Source organism: Tinamus guttatus, unplaced genomic scaffold (genome assembly GCF_059628265.1).
Source record: "Tinamus guttatus ecotype Peru unplaced genomic scaffold, ASM5962826v1 Tinamus_guttatus_pri_ptg000172l, whole genome shotgun sequence".
NCBI lineage: Eukaryota > Metazoa > Chordata > Aves > Tinamiformes > Tinamidae > Tinamus > Tinamus guttatus.
The window spans coordinates 4070786-4095286 of record NW_028288706.1 but is presented as its reverse complement, the minus strand read 5'-3'; the positions used below and the strand labels follow the sequence as shown (position 1 = coordinate 4095286).

At 46.0% G+C, this 24501-nt stretch overlaps 2 protein-coding genes across 4 annotated transcripts in view; one reads left to right on the top strand and one right to left on the bottom strand.

The window, feature by feature from the left end:
- Positions 1-1068: 1068 nt before the first annotated feature.
- Positions 1069-12317, bottom strand: ANKS3 (ankyrin repeat and sterile alpha motif domain containing 3). 3 transcript variants are annotated; one of them, XM_088523085.1, is made up of 17 exons: positions 12242-12317; positions 11919-12089; positions 11373-11571; positions 11032-11153; positions 10847-10928; positions 10058-10193; positions 9281-9439; positions 8276-8401; positions 7545-7660; positions 6482-6649; positions 5844-5968; positions 5434-5575; positions 5121-5293; positions 3727-3827; positions 2725-2808; positions 1376-1470; positions 1069-1141 (listed from the first exon to the last, which is right to left on the bottom strand). In XM_088523085.1, the coding sequence occupies exons 2-16, from the start codon at positions 12086-12088 to the stop codon at positions 1388-1390; spliced, it is 1986 nt and encodes a 661-aa protein (XP_088379211.1). In that variant the 5' UTR covers position 12089; positions 12242-12317; the 3' UTR covers positions 1069-1141; positions 1376-1387. The 3 variants fall into 3 exon arrangements, 2 of the variants coding, with proteins under 2 accessions (XP_088379211.1, XP_088379212.1); XM_088523086.1 differs by having other exon boundaries at positions 11919-12094; positions 12242-12311; XR_729196.2 differs by lacking the exons at positions 1069-1141; positions 1376-1470; positions 2725-2808 and adding an exon at positions 3918-4073 and having other exon boundaries at positions 3784-3827.
- Positions 12318-17417: 5100 nt separating this feature from the next.
- DNAAF8 (dynein axonemal assembly factor 8) overlaps positions 17418-24501 on the top strand; it is an 84698-nt gene continuing 77614 nt past the window's right edge. Inside the window, 5 exon segments of the mRNA XM_088523101.1 lie at positions 17418-17567; positions 19437-19550; positions 20756-21250; positions 23004-23106; positions 23491-23629. Of these exon segments, the coding sequence (XP_088379227.1) occupies positions 17421-17567; positions 19437-19550; positions 20756-21250; positions 23004-23106; positions 23491-23629 (998 nt within the window). The 5' untranslated portion in view covers positions 17418-17420.

Below are 24501 nucleotides of genomic sequence, written 5' to 3'. Positions count from 1 at the left end.
GCACAGTCCTGAAAAACCATTTGCTTTGACAGAGCTGCCAGTGGTGCCATAGGGCTGCTTGGACCTCCAGGACATGGGGTGTCTCTGGGAGTCAGCCTCTCCCATACTGCGAACACTTGCACTGCTGGTGCAAGAATGTCTTGGCAGATCTGTTTGCAAACACTGCAGCTTGGAATCAAGGGCAAGCAGTGACTGAGGACAGAAGCTTTGCACTGCAGCTATCTGGGACAATTTTTTTTTTCAACCCATCTTCCACAGGGAAGAGACCTCTATCCTTCCTTCTATCTGCCTTGGCACTCTGCTAACTGCCAGAGGCACAGGAGACTGAACAGTCTCTGGAGTCTTTTTCTTCTCTCATATCCTTCCAGGGACACATGTGTCTTGCGACTGCTCAGCATTGGGAACCCTGGCACCAAAATTTGAGCACCAGGATCTCTAGGATTAGACATTTACAAGAAGCTCTTTGAGGCTGAAGAGCACAATCAAACAACTCATGAAGGGGGCAAGAACCCAGACTGAAGCAAGGTGGGCTGGTAGGAGGAAGAGGTTTTGAAGGACACATCTGGGATGGCAAAAGGGAACACACACAGAAATGCCAGCTCAAGACAGGGCTACAAAAACTGCAGCTTGGTGAGCTGACAGACTAACTCTACTCACTCTACCTCTCTCCAAAAGTCTGCCCTCCTATTGCTTAGGGCAAGTTTTGGAGTCAGCTCCTGGACAACCACCAATTCACATGTCATAGCAGGGGCTGTGGCACATGTCAGAGGTCTTTGGAAGGATGGGAAGCAGAAAAGGGTGACCCACTGCTGCAGTCAGCTTTCTAACACCACAGCCCTTAGCAGTGAAGGCTGCAGGAAGCTTTCCAACTCAATGTTTCTTCTCTTAACTTAACCTTTTGATATGAACACCACGGTCCTGTGAACCCAGACAGCACTGAGACCCACAGGGCTGTCTAGCCCTTGTCTCCGCCATCCCTTGTTCTCCCAGGCACGTTCTCCGATGGCCGAGACCTTCTTCCACTTATCCGTCAGCCGCTGCAGCTCCCAGCCGCGCCGCGGTCCTGCCAGCGCGGCCCTCGCGCTCATTCTCCCAGGCACACTCAGCTTCCGGGTGGAACAGTCACCCGACGTCAGTATTCCTGCAGCCAGCGGGAAACACAAGATAGTCGCCCTTTCAGTGAGATGAGGGGGACAAGGAAATGAGGAATTTTCCAGAGGGCAAGACAGTCAAAGGGCACATGTTTAGGACTAGTTAAAGTGGAGCCTCAGCTGTGCAAGCTATGACTGAGCCCAGGGCACAGGGCAGACGGCTGTTGCCTGCTGCAAGCTGCAAGGCCCCCTCTATTCCACAGCTTTCAACGCTTCCTACTCACCGTCCTGTTGTGTTACGGCTCCAGCCAGCTCTGCCCACCCTTTCCTGGGGCTTGAAGCCTTTGCAGGTTTTGAGTCACACTCTGCAGAGCTTTTCCTGAGGACAAACCAAAAGAAAACAAACAAAACATTAGCATCAACAGGTCAATATGTGGCACAGAACAGGTTGCAGGCTGCATTGTTGCTGCTCTTCTGCCTCCCACACTGCCCTCTTCCATGCAGCCTCCAGTGCTCCTTAAGCAACAGTCTCTTTGGCTGCCAGAGGCTAGGACAAGCTTCTGCTATCAGGAGAACTGGACACAGCCATTGGAAGTCACTTCACAAGCAAGTCTGGTAACTGAGCTGGAGGAGGGGATGGTAGCTGGGCTGGGTGGGGTGACACATGCCCTTCTCTTCACCTGGTTCTGTCAGAGGACACAACAGAGCTCAGGCTTTGCAGTGAGGAAGATACCTACTCGGATAGGGGAACTGCATGTTCCTGGCTTCGCAGCAGGGAAGGAATTAGGGTCCCAGAGCTGTTGAGCAGCTGGAAAAAGGGCCCACGTTCCCATCTCCTCAGCTGCTCAGCACAGGGATCAGCTGTTCTTTGCACACAAGTGCTACAGCTTAAGCCCATAACCATGCGGTCACAGGCTGTGACAAGTTACACTGACACTACAGCTTGGCACTACAGTGCTGCTGGGCTTGTTTCAGACAGAGAAGCGATAAATACTCCCTCTTGGCTAAGACCCATCCCTCAGCAAGATAGATGCAACCATCCAAGGTCCAGATATCAACTGCTTTTATGCTCAGCAGCATTCCCAGCACCTAGAATCTCTTGCGGGAGAGCATGTTGTAACAGAGTCCTACAACCACCAATGCTGGGAGCCTGCAGACATGTAGCATATGTCTGCAAAGAAGTGGAGCCACAGGAGTCAAGTGCTTTAGTACCAGTGGAAATCAGGCTGCTGGGACAGCAGGGAGAGCAGTGCCCGAGCTGAGCCTGAGGAAAGCTGCGAGTGGGCTGGACTGGCAGAGCATATTGTGACACAGGAAACAGCACCGAGGTAAAGCACAGAACAGCATTCACACCTCCGCAGGAGAGCCAGAAACTCCACAACACAAAAGGAAGGGAAAAAGATGCAGAATAGAGGAGATTCTTCCTATGAATTTGTCCTGCGGAAAAACAGCAGGATCTACTCTAGCAGCAGAGAAGTGCAAGGAAATGTGAGCACCAGCTTCAGAGCTGGAAGGCTTCCCTCAACATGACTGAGAACGATTAGGTCCCTTCAACCTACCCCTGCCATCAGGGGTCTGCACAGCCTGCCCCAACTCCAGTACAACACAGGACCAGGGATCTCCATGAACTTACCCATTTCTCCCACACATTCCTCTAGGACAGCTGAGAGCTCAGGCAAGCTCAGAGACTTCAAGGAAGGTGGCCATCCTTTCAGACCTTGAAAAAAAGAAAACAACATATTTATAAGTCTGTATGTTGTTCTCTGTAACACAGTGAAAACAGGGGTTTGGTGTCAACTCTGACAGTGTCTGAACCCAAAGCGGCTCCAGGAAGAGTTCCATATTGCATGTTGAAAGAACTCAAATCATCTATATTAGGAGCAGATTGTTTTCCCCTCCTTCTTCCCCACCAATTCTATCATTTAAAATAATTAAGCTCATGTGTTTGGATTTTTCCTTCCCTCTCTCTTTCTGGGCAGGTCACCATTAAGTGAATTACAGAGGGATTAAATGTACTGGATGGACAACACCAAGATCTCCACCTGTCTCACTTTTAAACAAGAACAGCAAGTTGTATCTCTGGCAGCTCATCAGACAGCAGGACCATTTGCAAACTCCTTGCAGGAGGGATGCAATGGGCCATTCCTACCCAGTTGTATACATTGGTTCACGCTGCCTCAATTATCCTAACAGGGTGGTTTCTCAGACTCAGTCAAGGAACTGATAGGAACTTTTGAGTCAAGCTTTGCTCTAGAGCACAATGGGATAACACATCTGAGGAGCCCAGGTGCTGCACAGCAAAGGGAAGTCACAGGTCCACAAAGCAGGACTGTCATTGAGTGCCTCTGCTACAGCCTCACATTGGACACAGCCACACCTGCCAGACCTGAGCATTTGCTCAGTAAGAAGTTCCAGAGGACCCCCGTTGCAGTGAAAGTTCAAAGGCCCTTGGTGCTTCAGATGCTCTCACTGATCAAGACCTTTCACACTAAGGTTGAGGTTTGGCAGTTCAGCCATTACAAAATCATTTCTAACATGACCCCCTCAGCAGTGCTAGCACAAGCAGGTGCTTGCTCTAGGCTTTCCTGTAGCCTGATGGGCTCTTCCTTCCCCACATGCAGCACTTGACTCTCACCAAGTCGCCTGCTCTCACTGGTTCCAAGCTGCCCCTTTGTGTCTAGCACTCCAAGTGCCTGCTCTTGGGTTAGCCGGGAAGACAGCTCTGCCTGGCAGGACCTGCCAAACAAGACAAAAGCCATTAGAAGTGCACGGGGGTGCTTCCAAAAACAACATGCCAGTCTCTGCCCTCCTACATCCTGCAAGTACCTGCTTGGGGTGCCGAGAGACCGCATCTAACGCCCTGGGTTACAAACTGCTCCTTGTTCCTTCCAAGGAAGAGGAAGACGTGCCCCAGACAAAGCTCAGGGCGCTCTCCACTGTGCCCCATCTCCACAGCAAACTCTGCCCCTGTCCACAGAGGAGCTGTGGGGTGAGAAGAGAAGGAGGGGGCAGGTTGAGCAGGAGAAAGCCTAAGCCAGGGACTATGCCCTCTTTGCATGAGCATCAAGCCTGATCCAAGGTTTCTAATGGGCTAAGTAAAGCCAGCCCAGGATAGGCACCAGCTTAAAGGAAAGGGTCAGAGAAAGTTGTCTAACATCACATCACTGGTTCAACTAGAGCCTCATAGAATCACAAGGTTTTTCTACCAGGCAGCCTGAACTTCCATCATAAGGATGAGAACAGTGCTCTACACCTCGCAGTTGGGACAATTACTCTGCTGTCCTTTTGCAAGACAATCTCAGTTTACCCTGGTTCAGAAGTGAACAAACCCCATCCTTCCAACTGGGCCAGGAACTGTAGCAGTAGGAGTACTGCCAGCTTCAGGGACACATCAGCCATGTAACTAGACAGAAAGGGACCCAAGGCAGAAAGGTAATCCAACTGGGGCAGGCAGAAAAAGGCCACAGGTGCAATAACCAAAAAATTAAGGTTTTCTCATCTTACACTCCTTGAGGCAATTGTGGGCATGAACAGGGCAAGTTTTCCTGGTAGGTGCTATTAGAGCTGCCAGCAAAGGAGTCCCTCACCAGGCAGGGCAGGACCATGCTGGCCCTTTGATCTATACTATCTAGAAGCTAAAGACTCAGTCCTGCCTTCACCTGAGCATCAAGATATATCCTGAAGCAGGTCCTTAAGGGTCCATGTAGCCACGGACAAAGCACTTAGCCCCTTAGCTTCAAAAGGGCCGAGTGCCATAACCTTCCAGCTGAAACAGGGTACAACTGCCTTTGGAAAACATGCCCTTTTTTAATCTTGTGCATCAGATGAAAGCTTCACATCTGCTCAGGTACCTTTGGCTTGTCCATGGAGACTGTTGGGAAGAATTTGGAATGGGTTCAGATGCCTAGTAAGCTCTCCTGCCTCATGCTGCGAGCCATCTGCAGGAGTGCCAGTATCACCTCTAATCTCTGCGCAGCCTATATGCCCAGTTTCCAATAGCTGAAGTGCTATTTTCTGATAACAACTTACTTGATTTGATCCAGTAGGACCCCAGCATTCTTGGTGATAGCTTGAGCCTCTCTGAGACGGCACTGGACATCATTCAAGGTCTCATCCCGCTCCATCAAACAGCTCTCAGCCACCGCACGCAGCTTCTGCTCCTGGCACACCTGGCCCTTCATCACCTCCACCTCTTCACACCTCTACAGCAGGGCAGAACAGGGAGCAGGTGGGAGTGCTGTATCACACCCTCTCACACACCTTCTCCCAGGCACATAACTGGGTTGCTAATCACTTACTGCAGTGTGATTAGCCATTGAGCAGCTCATGGAAGACTTCTTACCTTGTGCAGTTGAATGGCCAGTTCCTGCATCTCAGCCTCCAGCCGATCTGCGTAGGCCAACTCCAGGGCATCGCTGGGGGGTCGAGCGTTGCTGTGCCAACGGGCAATGGCAGAAGTCATCTTCCTCTTGGGTCCAAACAGGCTAGGGAAGTGAGGGCAAACACTTCACCATTCCACCCCTGGCTCAAGGGGATGCCACAAGAATCTCTGCAACCTACTGGCTCCTCCAAGGCACTTCCAACAGCAGGAGCCTGTCGCAGCCAACAACTTAATGTTGCGTGGGAGAGAGGTACAGGACAGAAAAGCACTCAGCAGGTAAACTTTCCTGTTCAGACTGTGTACGCTGTTTCTAAGGCAGAAGTTATGAGAATTGTAAATGGAAATGTGAGAATTACATTACAGTTACTCACGTGATGCCTATTTCCTTCAGATCACTCTCTGTGAGGGTCAAGAAGATTCGAAGGTCAACATCTTGCTCCTCAAACACCTGCAGATACTTCAGGCACCCAATCTGCTCAAGGAACGTTGCCAGGTCCTGCAGTCCATCCAAAACAAACTTATTTATGCCCTCATAAACAAGAGAACCACATTCCTTGTTCAACATCAACATCTGCCTCTGCATGTTGCCATTATGCTTTCCTAGGCTTCTGTAGCACTGTGTAACTGCATTTCTCTGACTCACACAGTGCAACAGCACTGGCCTAGGGGCTGCAGTCATTGCATTCTGTACATAATGCAAGGAAGACGCCAACACATCCTCTAGTCCCCACCACAGCCACGTTTGATGATATGTTCACAGACCTAAAGGATCTGGAATAACCTTCAGAGCAGCAGAACACCTAAGCAAGCTGCTCTTTGCTGCAGAAGCTGCTGTTCCACAAGCATCTGAGCTGAGGAAGAGGTTTGGCATAACAGACATTTTGGTGACAAATGCCCTTTTACATGATAAAGCCAAGAACAAAGCTTGAACACCCTCAGAAAGCATCCAGAACTTGATACAGTAGCACAGTGTGCTCTGCTTCAGAGGACACTTTCTGTCCTTAATTACCTGGGGTCCTGTGTAGACAGAAGGCTCAGGAAGGATGAGATGCTGACTAGAGCTCCCAGGTTTCCCAGGGCAGTGTGTCCACTGGCTATCACTGTTGCTGTAGCGGTTCTTGATCTTAAAGCTTTTGGCCTGTTTCCAACTAGGAGGACTACTTGCATGGTCAGAGTCCTGAAAAAGAAGACTTGTCCCAGGAAATGTAACGGTAAAGGAGAATCATGTAAAGATGTCAGGACAGGATCATTAAGTGTAAGAAAACAGTGAAAAAAGAGAAAGCGCAGGGTCATTCAATTCCCATTTGCTAAATCCAGGCAGTGGCCCAGAAACACATGCTTTGAAGACTTCCAAATCCTTTACCAGAAAGGGGTGAGTCAAATAGCTCCAAAGTTGCAGCTAGAGTGCAATTGGTCTAGTACAAGGTCTGTCACTTGCAACCCCAAGCTGGGGAGCAAGATACTGAAGCACACAAACACCCTGAAGCAATACAACGCAGCCAGTTTTCTTCCGCAAGAAGCACCTCAAGAAACCTGTGTTCATGCCCAGCTACATCATCCTTTTCTGTATACATGCTTAAAACAAATGCAGGGCTGGCTTCAAAACATGAGTTGTGACTTGAATCACAAGAAACCTCCTGCCTTTTCCTCTGATGATGCTTAAGAACTGCCAAGGTGGCACTGCTGTACTACTTTAAACCTTATATTTTGTCAGTGTGCCCAGCTAAAGAGCTGGTCCAAGCTGTAACAGAAAGTATCCCTTCCAGACTGCTAGCTACACGACATCTGAGAAAGAGCTCCAAAGCTGGGAAAAACAGTATTTAAAAGTTAATGACTAGCCATCAAGGAACTGCTCTAGAGTGACCATGCCCCAAGAGCTGGATTGGTTAATCTCTTGGGCTAGTAGCCAGTTTGTAATGTGCACATATGGAAACAGATTGCCTTGACTCTACAGTATTGCCTTCCTTCACCTAGCCTGCTACTACAGCCTCCTGTGGAGGGAGGGTCATAACAGTTTGCAGAAGAATGACAGCATCAGACAAGATGAAGATCAAGGAAAATGGACACCCCACCTCATTGCTCTCCAGGGAACCTTCACTGCTGATGCCCGGGGCTTTGGGCAGACATTCACTACTGCTGCTGCTGCTCCTGATGGCTGTCAAGTTGTTGGTGCAGAAAACATTCCCCTCTGGAAAGCAGGAGGAACAAGAGAGAAACCAAGAATCAGTTTCCTTATGTTCTGTCCTGACTGTGTCACACAGCTAATCAGAGGAGAAAAAACAAAATAAACACACACAACCACACACCACACAAACTATTGGGAGTTGTAAAGAAAGGAGACGCCCAGAGCAAAACTTAATGTCTGATCCCAGGCAGTTGTTTTTCCCAAGTCTTAGTATCACAGAGAGCGCAGGCTGACCGATACATATATCAGTGAAGTTCTTGGTAGCAGCGTGAATGGGGATTTTAACAACCAAGCCAGTACCCCTGTTACTAAAGTCCAGGAAAGTTCTTCCCTTGAACATTGTGCCAATATAAAGCCACATTTTCCTTTGCTAAACTCAGTCTCCACAGATCCTTTCTTCTCTCTGCTCCGTCCATTAGGGCACCACACTCACTGCTTGGACAGCAGTGTCAGCATCATCCACAGACTTAGCCACAGGTGCAATGGTGTGATCACTGCTGTCTAACCAGGCTAAGCAGCTCGGGAAAGGAGCACACAAGGCAAAGGGCTGCACACAGGCTGGAGCACATGCCACATGCAGGTGGATTCTGCAAGCCAGGTTCTGACACAGGGACTTACCCCTGCTGCTGCTGCTCTCCACATCCTGCTCATTGATTGGAGAGGTAACATCCCGATTCCGGATATCATCTGCTCCACAGCTGCCATCATCATTGAATGTAACATAGCCCTGAAGAGGGACCTGCTCTGTGTGCAAGAGAAGGACAGAACAAGCAAATAAATTCAGATGCAAATCATCAGAAAGGCTCTAGCAAGAGGAAGGGCAATGACCAGCTATCATTCAGGGTTGCTGATCCAAAGAAAGGACTGTATATTGAACCGGCAGGCTCTATTTAGACAACACAGAGAAAGATTGAGAAATGTATATGCCTATAAGTTCCTTCACACAAAAACACACCAAGTGTACTTTATCTAGACTGTGGCATCAGCCTTGTAGCAGAGGTGCACCTTAAAGTTTTCAGCATTTTCTCCCCTCTTTCCTTCCCGATAGTCTGGGAGTAAACAACTGAGACAGAACAAAGCGCAGACTGTGTCTCTGCTCCTCGCCAAGCCAAGCACATTCTGCAAAACCAAACTTCCTGCATCTGTGCTAACACTCTGGTAGGATCCCACTACAATTTCAGAAGCTATCAGTACTGTTTTGTTACAGTCACTGCCCAGGTGGTAGCATGTATCTGTGCTAAGAGAATTGACTAAACATGCTTCTACGCTCATATCTGTAGCTATTCTAAACAACAACATAATCAACTTGAAGACTAGCTATTGTCATGCGTACAAAGCAAAACTCACACCATTGCATGTAGTGGTGTAGTGGTCTTGGTCTGTGTAACTGCTTACTCTATTAGCTTAGGAACTGCTCAAACTTTTAAATCAACCTCCAAAAACGGAGGCTGGACTACTCAAGAGGCACAGAAACAGTGACCAAGCTAAACGCAGCTAAGCATGAGTGTGTTTGCCACTTTCTTCAGTAGAAGCTCCACAGAAAAAATATTAAAAAAAGCAAAGAAAGAGCTTCAGAGTGCTTAAGATATCAAAAAAGACTGTTTAGTTTTTTATTTTTCTCACCATAGCGAGACTGCTTCTTTCCCCCAATTCCAACTGCTGTTATCTTGGCCAAAGCCTGTGGCCCTTCATGAATGCTGGGACCCTTGCTCCTACGAACGGGTCTCTGCCTCTGAGGGGCAGAACACGATTCATCTGAAGAGCTCAAATCTTCATATTTTCCTGTGGTCAAAGCAAAGCCTGTTAGCAGTGTATTATTTTATTCTACTTTACTTGCTACTGGTCCTGTGAAAAACAATGAAAAAAAGTTAACTATGGAAGAAAGTGGCAGCACACCCAAGGTGTGGATCCACACCTCTTTCACTCCAGTTGCTCGTCACTCCAGTCTTAGAATGGGCAAGGAGTAGATCCCAGGGAGCAACTACATGGGAAACCTTGATTTCAGGAAGACTTTTGACACTGTTCTCCCGTAACATCCTCATAGATGAGTTTATAAAGCGTGCATTAGATGAGCAGACAGTGAGGTGGATTGAAAAGTGGCTGAATGGTAGAGCTCAGGGGACTGGGATCAGTGACACAAAGCCTAGTAGGAGGCCTGTAGATAGACGCATAGCCCGACCTCCGATCCTGTCCAACTTATTCCTCAGTGACCCGGATGATGGGATAGAGTACGCTCTCCGCAAGCATATTGAGGATGCAAAACTGGGAGAAATGGCCGACATCCCAGATGGCCAAGACTACCCCTACACAAATAATTACATGCTGTTACATGCTTTCAAGCAACAAGCGTTCATTTTTAAACAGAGCCTGAGGAGAGATGAATTAAAACACTTCTGTTACCTGGACCCCTGCAGAAGACCTTAGGCACTGGGGCAGTATGCAAGTCTATCAACCCCACAATCTTCATATGTCCATACTTCATGGCCAGTGTTCGTGCTGTAGCCCCAGTGTTATCTCTCACATCTACTTTTACACCCTACAGAAAAGCACATTTCATTTATGCAGCAAAGGCAATTATATAAGACATTAAAGAAAAAAAGTCCTATTTCCTCCAAACCCATTAGAAATACAGGCTCACCTTTGACATAGTTCAAGCTCCACTAATTACTCACTGTTGTCTAATTTAGCTAGTTTCAAAAAGCTGACTGAACCAGGTATTCTGCTCTTGTGAACTGCCCATAGAAACTAGTCTGTTTTACCAAAAATATGGTTTTGCTTTGCTGCTTCCTTCTTGAAGGAAGCTGAACCAATTAAGCAGGATATTAAAAAGACACTGTGCAGCATCAAGGGACATGAAAGTTTACAAGCTTTAGAAGAGAGTCACAATTTCCCACTATCTAGAGTGTAGAAACATGCAAACACAACACAGGGGTAACTGCATTCATTGCTTACCTATTTAGTCATTATTTGGTAAAATCTGGACAAGTGGATCTCAATCCTATTCACTCAAAGCCAGCAAAGATTCAGAGCACTACCATTCTGAAAACATACTTCCAGAAGAGCTCTGGATGGCTGGGTCTTCAGAGCTGACTCATCAGGAACCAAGCATAACTAAGTAGTCTGGTGTTGAACGCCCAGCTCTGAGGTGTGGAACCACAGATTTCAGCTTTACAGAAACTAGACACTTACATGATTGAGAAGGTACTGAACAATTATCTCATGGCCAGAAGCAGCTGCTTCCATCAGAGGAGTATACCCATACACAGGCTCCCTAGAGAGAGACAGAAAAAAAGAACGCATCCATATGGGCTGGAATCAAAAATGATCCCTACCTGAAATATTAGAGACATCTTTGAGAAATGATTTCTCCTTACTTGCAGTTGGCATTTGCACCATTGTCCAGTAAGAACTTCACCATCTGCTGATGTCCAGCACTGGTACAGTGAAATAAAGCTGTCCAACCATGAATATCCTTCATCTCCAGCTCCGCGCCTTGCTTCAAGAGAACAGAGAAGGTTCTTTACTGCAACCCCTCTGCTGGGTCTGTTAGTCACTGCCCCTCTGCTGTGAGGCCAAGAAAGTTTAAATGCCTGTCAGGAAGCTGAACTCGCAACAGATCAAAGACTGCAGTTTGGTCCAACTAAAGGAGAAGCCTTCTCTTTGTAGATCTAAACCATGCAGGGGTGGTTTTACCTACTTAGTACTGGACACGCACCTGGAGAAGGAAATAAGCAACACTTTCATTTCCACAGCTGGAGGCCAGCATGAGTGGTGTCTGCCCTTCTGGCGTTGGGATGTTCACATTCACTCCTGCTTCCAGCAGCAGATGAACAATGGTGTCATGACCAATGTAGGAGGCATACATCAGTGCAGTCCAGCCACCACAGTTCCTCTTATTTAAATCCAGATCTCCACTAAATAACAGAGAAAAGAATTCTGCTTAACCACTGGCCTGGAGCTGTAGGTCACAGTAGGTAACCTCTTCCTATCATCACTGCACTGAAAGAAGGGTGGAAAAAAGAATCCTAACACCAAAACTTTGTCCATATGAGAGTTATCAGCTGTAGAATAACTTCCACACAATAAATGAGGCAGTAATTTTCCACCAGCACACCCACTCCTCCCAACTTTGTGCCTAAAAACACTGCAGAAGTTCCAGTCATGTACCTTGTCCCAGTGTTACGCAGACTTATATGACAGTCAGCAAAAAAAAAGCATAATTGGAATTAAGCAGCAGACCTATACCCTCTCCAACCCTTACCATTGAATACGCTCTTGTACCACTTCATATTGGCCAACAGAGGCGGCTGTATGCAAGTCCAAGGGAACGTCCAGTTCTTCCCGGCAGATCATCTGGCCGGCCCCGTGCCACATGGAGAGGCTGCGGCTCAGCAGCTCCGACTCACTGGCTTCATCGCTCAGCTCCGACATCCTGCCCTGAGCAACCAAGGGAAAGGGGAGTTTTCAGCTCGCTGATCCCACCTCCCTATAGAGCACAGCATAGCCCCCTGGCTCTGCAGCTCCAGGAGGCTGTGGGCTTGGGAAGTGAAGGCATCTCTGAGGTACAAGATGTCCAGTTCCTACCTCTGCCTTGATGAGCTCCTTAGCCTGCTGTAGCCTGGACCAATAGGACGTGCTGAGAAGGTCTGCTGGAAGTTTGCTGCAGTGGACTCGGATTTCTACACAGTAGAAAGAATAAGAGAAATCATCTTTTAAATCCAATTTTAAGATTTTGGAAGCATTGGCTTTATTTCTTCCCCCTTCTAATTAAAGTCTACTGAAGGCAATTTTTGAAACTCCTTGTCAAGAAAAGGCATTAACGGCCTTTTCAGTGTTGACAGCATAGTCAGTATTATATTAAAGGGCTTAATTTCTGATCTATGTGGTTCGTAATTCAAAAAATTAAAAATTCATGCATCAGGAGTACCAGGAACATCTGTCTCATGCTTCAGAATATCCCTGCTTAAATTACAATTAGGTCATTAATAACAACAACTATCAACTGCTTTCAAAAGTCACTAATATCACCTGAATAGAGGGCACACTTCATTATGCTATAAGGCTGTGGGTAGGTCATTTTTCCTGTTTATTGTTTGAGCACTTCACAAGCAACCAGCAGTTCTGTCTCTGTGATTCTTGGAAAGGGCTGAAACACTTTGATCAACAACGCATCTGCCCATTCATTATCTGAGCATGTCCACTGTTCTGCAGACAGCAACTTAATTATAAAGGTATCACAGTTTCACAACTGGCTGAAAGGTTTATTTTCCATCCATAGCCTTGGGGAACCACTGAGTATTAATCACTTTAACCACTCACAGGAGAACATTCTTGTTTGGCACTTCATAAAAGCTGTTTGACACAGCTGCATCTCATTTGATGTCTTCAGCTGCAGTTCCAAGCTACATCCAAGTCAATCTACTGGCAAGTGCTTTCCCTTCCCTTGTCTCAGTACCCCCCATGCACCACTTCTGGGCTTTGCCTGGTCCCACCGTGTCTTATGTTGGGCAGCTCAGCCAGCAAAGCCTATTCTTTTTGATCATTTATTGCCAATTTCTGCAGACCGATTCACAGTGGGATCATGCAAATGCCAAATCTGGCATCCATGAAGAATAAAGGAAAGCATGAACATGTTTTGTTCCCCCAGCAGTAGTTGCTCCTTAGGTTGCCTCAAATGCAAAATTTCAAGGCCATTCTTATTTTGCTGAACCCTTTTCTTGCCACCCCTGGATCCGATTCCCTTTCCTTAGGAAAGGAGAAAAAGGCCTTCAACTCCCACCTCCTTCACTCTCCAGCTGGAGCTTTTCTCCCATGAATTTTCTTTTTTCCTCTTTCTTCTGAAATTTAAAATTATAAAAGAACCATCCACTCTGCTTAATAAAGGTGTGCTAATAATAAGTGAAGCTTTTTAAAAGAATGTCTGTAAGGCATATATTTCTATTTCCATTACACTTGCAACCCCAATTCAACAAAACACGGGGCTGAACACAGAAAAAGACAACCCACATCCTGAACACTTCATAGGCAAAATACAAAGAGATATAAATGGGTATAATTAGATGATAGAGGAAAAAAGTGGGAGCATTTCTTACTGTGAGAGATTAAAGCCACCCTTGCAAGGCAAAAAGTTGCATTCACAATTAGAGACAAAACCCATGACAACTTGGAGAAGCACATTCAGATGGAAATGAAGTACCCTGTTTTCCCTCCAGAGCTCTTTGTTAACTAGTAAGTTAACTATGAAAACTACAGTTTTTTTGTCTTTAGTAGGTTGTTGGCAAAACAGACACAAGAGAGGTCATGTTCGAGATGAGAACATTCAAGACAGCCTCTTTCAGGCCTTCTCCACTCTGCTCACATCACTGCTCCTCTTACCATGAGATTTTACCCTAGCACAGCATGAGCTGCACTTGCACCTGCAAAAACACTTGAGGACAATCAGGCAGAATCCAGATAATAACAAGACTGATCATAACTCTAAGAGTTACGACATACTATGCCCATCAGGGCTATCCTGACTAACGAAGGGAAGACAGTGGGGCCTTCAAAATCACAAAAGGCAGCTGCAGACAGGGAGAGCAAAGAAATAATCTGTTCCTCGACACGATGAATATGACGAGATGCAATAAACAAATTATAACATGGAAGCTTTTGGTTACAGACCAAAGAAAACACTCTGAAAGTAAAAACTGTAGTAGTGAAATAATTACCAATGGACAAGGAAGAATAAGCTAGACATCCCAGGGTGTTCTTGCTTTGGGGCTAATTAACTTGACATCTTTTTGACATCTTTTCGACATCTTTAGCCCTGCGAGTTTAGTTATTTTCTGTTATACTTAACATATTAACAACAAGCTATTCACCACAGTCAGAGTCACTGTGCTAGAACTCAGTGCAGACAGTAAACAACAACATTGTGGATTCAGACACTTTGGTTGTGGAAGGAGACAAAGCAACTGGAAGGCAGAGAAAGGGAAATGGATCACAGCAACTTGTTACAACAAAATGCAGCAAACAGCACCTTAACCACCATTTTTGGAAGATAAGGCTAGAAAAGAGTAAGTATATGGAAAGAGAGGTAGAAGAGAAATACTAAAGGAAACAGGAGACAATTTGAGAAGAAACTGAGGCAAACAGCCCATCCCAGAACAAAGTCCAGCAGGGCAGGTTAACCACTTGCCCACCAGTCACCATTAAGCTGCAGCAACTCTGTTACATTCACCCTGAAACTCTTTCTCCAACAGTGGCAGCGAGAGACAGGCCCTTTCAGGGCAAAAAACACCTCTCTAGGGCAGCACCAGCATGGGTGCTGGTGGAGCTCCCAAGCAAGCAACCAAGCTGATCACACACTTCACTCCTGCTACCTCAGCTGCCTCCACTTCACTCTGCAGGGATCTATCAGAAATAAGCAGCTTTGTCACATCCATAAAGCTGCGATCAGCCCAGCTGTGCCTAACTCAGCCACCACAACCAGCACTCCAAGCTGCCATGTCTCACACCGGGCTCCACATCCCACCAGCTGACTGACAGCAGCACCCACCACACTGAACTGTGCTGGGTTTCTCGAGGTCCCAATACCGCAGTGGCAGGTGGACACACGTGGCAGAATAGGCGCTCCTGTGGCCCAGGTGCTGCCCAGGGCAGCCATGTGTTACCAGCAGCCCCGCTCTGCCCCTCGCCTGAGGCGCCGAGTGCAGTAACCAACACTGCGCACCGGGAAGAGCCGGACACGGCCTAACGGAACTGCCAAACGGAGCTGCCAACCTTTCCCCGCCACGTGGGGGAAAGCACTCCCGGCCCGATGCCTCCTCGCTCGGCAGCCCAGGAGGCCGCAGGGGGATGAGCTCCGGCGCAGCCCTCAGCCCAGGGCTGGCGGAAGGCCCGGTCCGGCCCGCCAGGCGGTTCTCGAGCGTCGCCGCAGTAGTGTCCTCCCCTCCACCCCTTCAGGTCCTGGGGCAGCCCTGCGGCGCGGCAGGCCCCGCGCTGCGGAGCCCCGGAGCGCGGACAGGGGAGGGAGCCGGCCGGCCGGCCCGCCCCCCGCTACCGCCGGGCCCGGCCTCACCTGCGCGCCCGGTGAGCTCCGCTACCGGAAGCCGCGGAGGACGCCGGGAACCCACCGCCCGGAAACCACCGACCCCGAGAAGCTGCGCGGTGAAAGAGCGGGCTCCGCCCACTGGCGCGCTCCACCAATGGCGAGCGGCCGTTCTGGGAGGCGGGGCGCCGGCTGACCAATGAGCATCGGCCCCGCGGGAGCGCGGGCGTTCCTAGCGGAGGGCGCGCAGGCGGGTGAGGAGGAGGTTTCCTGGGGGCGGTGTCACGGAGCTTCCCGCCCCGCGGTTTCCTCCCCGCCTTCGTTGCGGCCGTTGGATTCGCGCAGCTGCCCAGGACCCCAGGGCACGGCCCGTGCCGGGGCTCAGAGGCGCCCGGGCGGGTGCAGTGAGTGCGGGGGGCAGCGGTGCGGACAGGACAGGGCAGGGCAGGGCAGGGGCGGCGGGGCCCAGCGCGGGCCTGCCGGGCGCCGGCCGCCGTTGGCCGCGTTGCCGTGGCGACGGGGCGGCGCATGCGCAGCTCCCCGCTCTTGGGGCGCCCCCAGTGGCGGTGGCGTCGGCGGCGCCTCCGGGCGCGCTGGAGCCGCCTGGCCTGAGGGGTCGGCCCGCCCCGCGCGAGGCGCAGCCTGCGTGAGGGACCCCGGCCCTTCCCCGGGACGGGGCAGCTCTTCCACCTGGGAATCGAGCTCCTCCCGACCATCTGTTGCTCCGAGAGCAGTTTCTGCCTCGGCAATTCCCGCCAGCCTGGCGTAAGCAGCTTCCAGCGCTGCCTCGTGTGAGGCCGTCTCATGGGAGAGATAAAAGCAGAGCTGTTGCGGGCCCGTGGCAGCACTTTGTGCGTGGTGAACTTCTCAGGGCATGAGATGAGGTTCTGTTTATGTAGAGAGGAGCCTTGTCCACCCATGTCAAAACAAACAATTGTGATATTTTAATTACGTGAATAATCAAGTAATTCCTTCACTACATACAGTCACAAACCTCTTAACCTTTCTTGCCAACTGGAACTGACTTACTCCCACTTTTCCTTTTCCAGGGATCTGTGCGTTTGTAGCACAGAAATTCCAAAAGCAAAGGTCTTCCATTAGGATTACTTACTTAACAAGCACATTGGTATCCCCTACTAACATTTTTTCAACTTCTCTCAAACATCGGGGAAAGCATGAAGGGAGCCCCTGTTGCCCCTTTATAAATGGTTTGAGAAATGAAAACCCAAGAGCATGGCTAGTCTAAACTATAATGCAAATCCAGACATAAAAAGCAGTAATACATAATTGATCTTAGAATAGCGTGGGGGGAACTTGAGGAGAAATAGGTAATCCAAGAAAAGGCCAAGTATGAGCAGAGTTACACCTTCTCTTTCCCTCTTAATGTGGGCAGTGAGGATGCGCTTTTCTGAGAATATGGTTATAAATGAGTCCCGCCAAAACATGCTTTATAAATGAAGGACTAAGCTGGCCACTGGATGGCCCCAGGTCTGTGTGTATGTAGTGAGTAGGGCAGAAGGGTCTGAGCCTTGCGAAACTCAGATGGGAAGGAAAGGCTCCAGGAGTGCAAATCTCATTCGTTGTTGGGAGTGAAAACCCTGAGAGTGTTGAGAGTTATATTGACCCTGAATACACATATGTTGTTCTTGCTTTATACTGATGTGATCCTTTGTTTTCTGTCATGATATGTACCAAGTTCATCTTTCATTCAATTGAAGGGCAGCTGTTCAAATGGCCTCAGAAGGGCAAAGTGAGAATACAGAGTGTCTGCCGGAGCCTCATACATCTGCTGTTCAAAATGACATAGCATTTCAGTGGGGAACCATTCTTGCTGCAGTGAAAGATCAGCTCCCATCTCTGGACTCTGACACTTCCACAGTAAGCACTTCTTTCACAGGTCTTTAGAAAAATCTCTCCAAAGCAAGAGAGTCTCACCATCTTAGCCAGGCATTTCTGAGTAGCTAGCACGGTATCCTTGAGGTTGCTTTTTTGTTCCTAGTACCATTGTAGTGACCATTAATCATCAGACTTTTGCATTAGCAGTAATTGGCAGCATGTAATTGGCACCTTATCTTGTGCAATATTTGAAACCTAAAAATGGGACTGAATTTCTAACCTGAAGTTCCCTGTTCAGAGGACAGCAACATTTTGGTGCCAGTAATAAAAGCATATACCTCTTTAGCCTGAGATGCCAGTTCTCATAGTGTCTTTCCTGAGGTGATTGTGTCTCAGGAATTGGCTATTAGAAGTGTTTTGTCCAAACTAGATTATTCTGTTAGTTTTCAAACATGTATTTCCTTGAATAAAATGTTTGTGAACACTTAAGGAAAATACTTTATTATAACTTAGTTTGATCCTTTGTCATACAAAATGAGTCCTGTGTTTCACCTTGGGCTGTTAAGTAGCAGTCGTCAAAAGAGATGTGATCGAGTGGGTAAAAAGTTGATACAGATTCCGTGACTTGGTCTCTGTTCCCGGTTCTGTCAGTAAACTGTTGGACGAATCATATTGCCCCACTGTTTCTCAGTTCCTTTCTGCCTACATTCTGGTTTAGCTATTTAAAGCAAGCATGGCATTTTAGTGTGTGTCTCTGCAGTGCACATTAAGGCCCTAGACTCAGGAATGAGTTCTAGGCATTCTTGTTGCATGAGTATACGGTAACGTTATGACAGAAGGATAACTTTGTACTTTGGTGCTGAGAACCAACCTGTAAATCACATTTAATGTGGATTGTTTGTCTGTTTGTTTTAACTTAAATAAATGATCTCCAAATTTGCTTTGTTTTTATTACATATTGAGCACATTTCCTGCCGGAGGAGCTGAGGCAATCTGTTTGGCACTTACATGCTACCCTTAATTTGCATTCAAAAGAGCTGATTGTATAATCCCTTCCTGCTTAATGTAAAACAGTAGCTTGCTGAGGCTGTGATTTCAGTGCTACACCTTTGACTGAGTGGTTTCTGCTCATGTCAAGATACCTTTATGCATCTGAGATCTGTAATCTGAGTGGATTGTGATCCTGTATTTGGAAATGGCAGTGGCCAACAGTATTTAATGTCCTAAAGGTGTTTTAGTCAAGCTGATATGCATCTTTTTAAGAGAATAACATTGCTGCAGCAGTTTCCTCCATGGTAAGAAAAATTAATTACCCCAGACAATGAGAATTCTCTACAATGAGAGTTACTGAAAGTGTCACATTTTAAAAGAAAGGACAAACAAGAAACCTGGGTCCTGACTGTCTGCTGAGGAGGTGCTTAATCTCAGTTTGGTGTCTGTGCACAAAAATTAATCTCAAACATCTATTTTATGTTCAGGAAAGAGATTTTCAATTCCATTTAAAATCTGTCCACAGCAGGTGGATACTGCTTTGCATTCTGAATCGTAAATGAGGCAGTGGAGTCTGTTAGATTGGCAGGTGCATGGGATCATTTGGGAGTTAGAGGACTGGCCCACTCTTGTCCTTATTTAGCTCAGGGGGGTGTTAGTCATCAACCTCCATGGTAATTTAGGGTGTTTTTGTAGCTTTCACTAATGTAGCTTCCTCAAATGTTAGGCCACTGTAATGACAGCTTGGGTTGCTGAGTCTTGTGGTATCAGACTGTCTAGTGAATATCTGACAAAGAATATGCTAGTCTCTGAACTTTAGTGAAGTGGTGAAAGGATGAATTTGTCACTACAAAACAGATACTTAGTTGGGGGTTAGAGTCTCTCATTTAATTCTTCTTTTTTTTTTTTTTCCGTTGGCAGTCTGATTGTGAGAGCGATGGGGAGCTTTTCATCTTCCAACGAAAACATCCAAACTTAATTCCTGACCTGTCAGAAGAACTGATGGATTTTTCCTGGGAAGACTCAAATATGCAGGTGGTTGATCAGTCTGTGCAGACTGTGCTACTGTTAACACCACTCTTTTGGTTGTCTGCAGTGTGCGTGTGAATAATTACACCTTTAGTGTAATTATTTGACTGATTTTTTTGTCATATAATAGTATGGTCACCAGTACTTCTTTGCACTGTAGTTTAGACCTTTCTTTTTCTTTATATAGCTCCTCTTTGAAGCTTTCTCTGCTCGGGAGACTTAGGTGTTTTTTTTCTCTATCCCATCTTCTGGAAATTTCTGTTATTGTCTTTCTACTCCTTTTTTTTTTTTTTTTTCCAAAATCTATCGCATTCCTTAGTGCCTAGTGTTATGGATCCCCTCTCTCCCTCTCTAAAATCCTAACCTTCGTTTTACTTGTTATCCTGTCTCTCAAGATATCTCGTGGCCTCTTCTAAATCTAACAAAACTTATTTTGAATAATATACATATCAAAGGTGGGGAGATACTGGTTGTTGTGTAATCATAAGTGCTCAGTGAGAAACAAGAGCAAACTGCTAGTCAGAAAGAACATTTAAGTATTTATGGATTGGTGATTACACCAAATCGTTAAGGAGGAAGATTCTGCTCGCTGACTCTATTGCCCTTTCAGTAATAAACTCACTGCCTGCAGCTCAATTGCTGGACATTGGTACCCTGAGGCCCAGAGTGCTCTGTGAAGCTACCGAGCATCCATGCATTAGCAGTAGTGCTGCGCAATGGCTTCTAAACCTTTCAGGGTTTAAAATAATTTCAACCACTACTTTACGCAGCTAGAAAATGTAGGTTTAGGACAGTGGAGAACAAAGAGGACTAGTATGAAGTTAATCCCTTGTACAACTGATGACTATTACATTATATGTAATAGTCATCATAGGAAGCCTGAAGAGGAGCTGTCTGACTCTATTATTTCCTCATAGTGAAGACTAGCTTCCTGTGCCATTTTTCTGTTTCATTTATCTTGGTGTAAGATGTTACATTATGACTAGATATAAGGCAAATTAATTTCAAGGACATTATTATTTTCTGAAGTTTCAGGCTTTACAAAGTAAACAGTCTTACTGTTTTCCACGGCAAAACATGCTGTGTGCTGCTACCATATGGTGTCTTGAGTTGGAACTGCTGTCTGCCAGTCACTTTCTTTTGGCTCACTGTCCACTTCTGTAGCTTAGTGGAGATGTGACCTTCTGCATGTGTATTTTCTCTACCTGTAGCAAATACAGGAAACAGCAAGACATCCATGGAAGATCTGGAATGAAGACCTGGAAAGTTTTGGCCTGCAGAAAGAAACAGGTGGTGTTGAAGTCACTGCAAAAAAACATGCGCAAGTGATTAAAGATGAGACTTCCAGTTTTGCCAGCCATAGTGAGGGAATTTTAGGGCCAAAAAGAACTGTTTTTGAAGAATCTCTTGCGGATTCCACAGATCAATTTGAAGAGAAAGAACGGGACAGGAGACAGGATGGGGAGACAGAAGAATTTTGGCCTAATATAGTGTTGTCTATGGAAGAGCCAAGCAATAAAAAAGAGAGGAGAAAGCTGATAGAGACAAAAATACTCTCTAAAGTATTTCTGGAGCCATCACCAAGTCACACAGAGCTAAAAGTGGAGCCAGACTTAGGGGACACTAGTGGCATTACAGAACAGATCAATAAGGAAGAAACTTCCTCAGCTGAACATCCTCAAGAACTAATCCATTTGTCATTGAAGGTAAGTGGGCCTAACAGATGGTTTCAAGAGGTGAGGTTCATGTGGAAGGGGGAACAAATAAGCAAATGCTGAATTCTGTACACGCCACAGCGTTCATATTCGTATGTTCATATTGAGGAAAGCCAACCACAAAGTCTGTTCCTGGGAAGACATCAGTGGTTTCTGTTCACAGTCAGGATTTTAATGAAAACAGTGAGGATTCAGACCTTTGAGCTCTTGCCTTTTCTTCCCTGGTACTGCAGTAATGCTAGGGGTGAGAAAAAATGGCAGTTGGAGTTGTTCTGACATCCACATTATATGACAATTTGATGTTTTTTATTAGTAGTAGTAGTAGTATTAGTATTAAAATAGTAAGCACAGTTTTTAAAATAAGCTAAGCACTAATTGCGTTATAATTAGAGCAAATTTGTATGTTGTGCTTCACTTCAGGTTGTTAGCTAAAAGCTGCCTTTTATGAAAACGGCACCTGTACTGAACTGTGAGTTGGTTCTCATGGTAGTACACTCAGCTGTCTGTCACTCATCACTCTTTCCAAACCAATACATCCAAATGATATTGCTGAATCAAGGTTAGTTTCATGTCAGTGTAGGAGATTTTAGCTTGTGGCTGTCATTAGGCTTTATCTTTCTTCAGCTGCAGACTACAATGTTAGAGTAGACTTAATCATGGTTCAGCTACCCATGGAGATTTATTGGTCTGGAAAAAGTGAAAACCATGTCTCAGATGGGAGTGATAAATGATGAAGATTTTTACAAGGTGAAACCGTATTTGTTTTTGAGACTGGTGCTGCTTTTCTGAAAGGCTTGAGGTAGCTGCATGGAATGTATGGTTTTGTTGCAGTTGTGACATAATTATGACATAACTGACAGCCAACTTTCTTTTCCAAAAATCATAAATATTTGTAAACAATCTCTGCTCTGATTATGGTATTTCACAGACTATGTGTGGATATCTGTAATGAAAAATGACATTTCAAATAATATTCATGAGGAAAAAGTGATCAGTGTTTTAAATGCATATGGACTTTGGGGTCATCACAGATAGATGGGTTCTTATACTTGTGTTAGCAGCATGCAGTGTGAACATACCTTCAGCCAGTGTGTGCATGGCTAAATAGTCACACTGACAAAATGTTGAGATCATCTCATCTTCTCATTTTGGATAAGTACTTGTGAGATCACAGCTAATGTTGACTGTGCTTAAAGGAACAGGAATATGCCGAGGTCAGGAGCTGGAGGTGGAAGAAAAGGTTGTGGGTCTTATGTTTCTCTTATTAAGGCACTGCCAGTTCAGTCCGTTTTAGAAGCATCTGCCTAGGCAGATTTTTCCAAGTGCATTTTTTTCAAGTGTGGCAAGAGACGATATTTGATGTTTGAACATCAGTTAGATCCTTCATCACGTTTTGTTAGAAATTATGATGCGCTTGCCCATGCCAGATATGCAGAGCCATGACAGTAATTTGAGATAGGCAATATTCAAACAAAAAATACCATTTTTTTAAGTCATGCTCAATTGTGTAGGCTACTGCCAAACCTGCTCTTTCTACAGTGGAGTACTAGTTCATTTACTGGCAAGTGAGGGCAGCATAGTACTGAAGATAAGCAGGATAAACTTGCAGGTGTTATCCAGGTATTTATGTGTGGCAGAAGAATCGGATGGAGTTACCACACAGACTGTGGCTGAAAGGGGTTTATACATTGTAGCAGCCTTTTGGGCATGGATTTTCCATCACTGTTTGATTATCTTCTTTCAGGGTATTGAGAAATGGGATCTAGACAAGATTCTTGAGGAGCTGGAGCAGCAGAAGGGTGATTGCACTTGCTTAGAGGAAATTGCTTTCTCTTCATCAGATCATGGTAACACTGCAAAACTAATACTACCTTTGCTGAAAATGTGTAAAAATAAGTTTCTTTTTTTTTTTATTGAATCATTCTTTGCAGCATCTTCTTGAATGTTGAGATTATAGCTGTGATCTTTAAAATATCTGAAGAATTTATTGTGATTCTTTAGTTTGAACCAGTGCTTTGTGGCTGATCATGGCATGAGAGTGAATCAGGAACAAGACAGATGAAGGGTTGAAGTGAGCTTAGTTAGAGCCAAATGACAATAATATCATTATCACCCCACTTTATCTGACAAGCTATAGAGAAAAGGGACAAAGTGAAAACAGGGGAAGGGGTTCATAGGGTGATCCCTTTGCAAAAAGATCATACTGATCTTTTTCCTTTGTTCTTTCATAGAGACCTTGAGGGCTAGATCTGAAAATGAGCTCATGAAAAAGCTGGAAGAGCTGTGTGCCAGGCAGTCCAGGACATCTCCACACTGCATGTGGCCATCAGCAAAGCTCTCCTGCACTCAAGAACGGCAAGAGAATGAGAAGTAGGTCCACTTCTCCAGTTGTCACATTCACTGGGTACTCTGTAGTAGAAACAGGAATGCCTGAAAAGTCATGGTGTCTCATAGAGCCTTTCCTCTATAGCCAAAATTTTGATATCATAGATAGAATGTGCTACTGTGACATTAAAGGAGAAAAATACGGGTCAGTTGTTCATGTTGTCTATTTGATAATTATTCTCCATCATATACTTCAGGTTGGTCTAGATCCTGTAGGACATGTGTTTAGCATTGCATTCTCTGTTCTGTCAATTTGCTGTACGTTCAGAGAGCTTACAGTCTAAAAACACAAACACAAAGGGCTGAAGAACAATGTTCAGCAGATAAGTGATAAGAGTGAAAAGTGGCTATGTTTTTGTCATTTAGAGTGTGTTTAAGGTTTACAGTTTCTCTTATTGGTCCCTTGTTTTAGCCAAAATATACCAAGCAATTTTCTGTAGGTGCCATGGTCATCTTGAGGAGGGCTCTGGGTGAAGGAAGTGCATTTCCAGGCAGTTCAGAGACAACGTTGATGGCAGTATGGAGGAAACAATAGCGAGAGCAGCCAGTGAAGTGAAAGATGGAAGGTGACCTTTCAGGCAAAGCAGATGGAGTTAGGAATATATTTGCACTGTGTATTCTCCAAAGGATAAGATAAAATTGTCAAAGGAGGCAGAGAGGATAAAGGATATTTTACTTGTTGACTCGTGACTCCTTCAGAATTTGTATACCATTTGGTACAGTAACTGTCTCCTTTCATGTATTTTACAGTATGATTTGACAATGTGACATACTTGTCAGTTTTTAAGAACGAAAAATGAATTGCAGGAGGCATGATGAGGGGTTTTCCTAGAGGGAAGCTGAATCTTTTAGCTCTG

Coding starts and splice junctions, on each gene's coding strand:
- ANKS3 (XM_088523085.1), bottom strand. CDS start 12,088: ATGTCGGAGCTGAGCGATGAAGCCAGTGAGTCGGAGCTGCTGAGCCGC. Junction 6,650..7,544: donor GTTCCCTGGAGAGCAATGAG/GTGGGGTGTCCA, acceptor CTTCTTTTTCAG/GACTCTGACCATGCAAGTAG. Junction 2,809..3,726: donor CAGTGAGAGCAGGCGACTTG/GTGAGAGTCAAG, acceptor CTTTTTTTCAAG/GTCTGAAAGGATGGCCACCT.